The following is a 359-nucleotide window of genomic DNA, read 5'->3' on the forward strand; positions in this document are numbered from 1 at the left end:
CGCCCCCGCCATGTTAAGGATGTAGAGGTTGACCAAGCTCTTGTGGCCCCGAGTCTGCCAGTTGACCCAGATGACCAGGAGGTTCTCCACCAAGCCCACCACGAAGATGACCAGGTAAAGGATGAAGAGGATCACCCGCTTGACGTTCTCGTCCAGGCTGAACTCACAGAAGGTGTAGGTGTAGTTGAGGAGGTGGAACAGCTCGGACAAGTTGTGGTAGTCCCCGTACTCGCTGGGGAGAGTGTGCGCCTCGGTGGGGGCGGGGGTCACCTCAGCCATCCTGAGAGCTGCAAGGAAAGGGAGAGCTCTGAGCTGGGACAGCTCTCTCCTATCCCAGCTCAGGCCTCGCGTGAGGCTCG

General features: G+C 59.6%; 1 protein-coding gene across 1 annotated transcript in view; it reads right to left on the reverse strand.

Annotated features, from left to right (window-relative positions):
• The window catches only part of GPR182 (G protein-coupled receptor 182), a 1,337-nt gene extending 1,058 nt beyond the window's left edge, over nucleotides 1-279 (reverse strand). Inside the window, exon 1 of the mRNA XM_010141183.1 lies at nucleotides 22-279. Coding sequence (XP_010139485.1) covers nucleotides 22-279 — 258 coding nt within the window. The remainder of the gene's footprint in view (nucleotides 1-21) is intronic.
• Nucleotides 280-359: the final 80 nt, after the last annotated feature.

This window comes from Buceros rhinoceros, unplaced genomic scaffold, assembly GCF_000710305.1.
Source record: "Buceros rhinoceros silvestris isolate BGI_N320 unplaced genomic scaffold, ASM71030v1 scaffold25578, whole genome shotgun sequence".
Lineage (NCBI taxonomy): Eukaryota > Metazoa > Chordata > Aves > Bucerotiformes > Bucerotidae > Buceros > Buceros rhinoceros.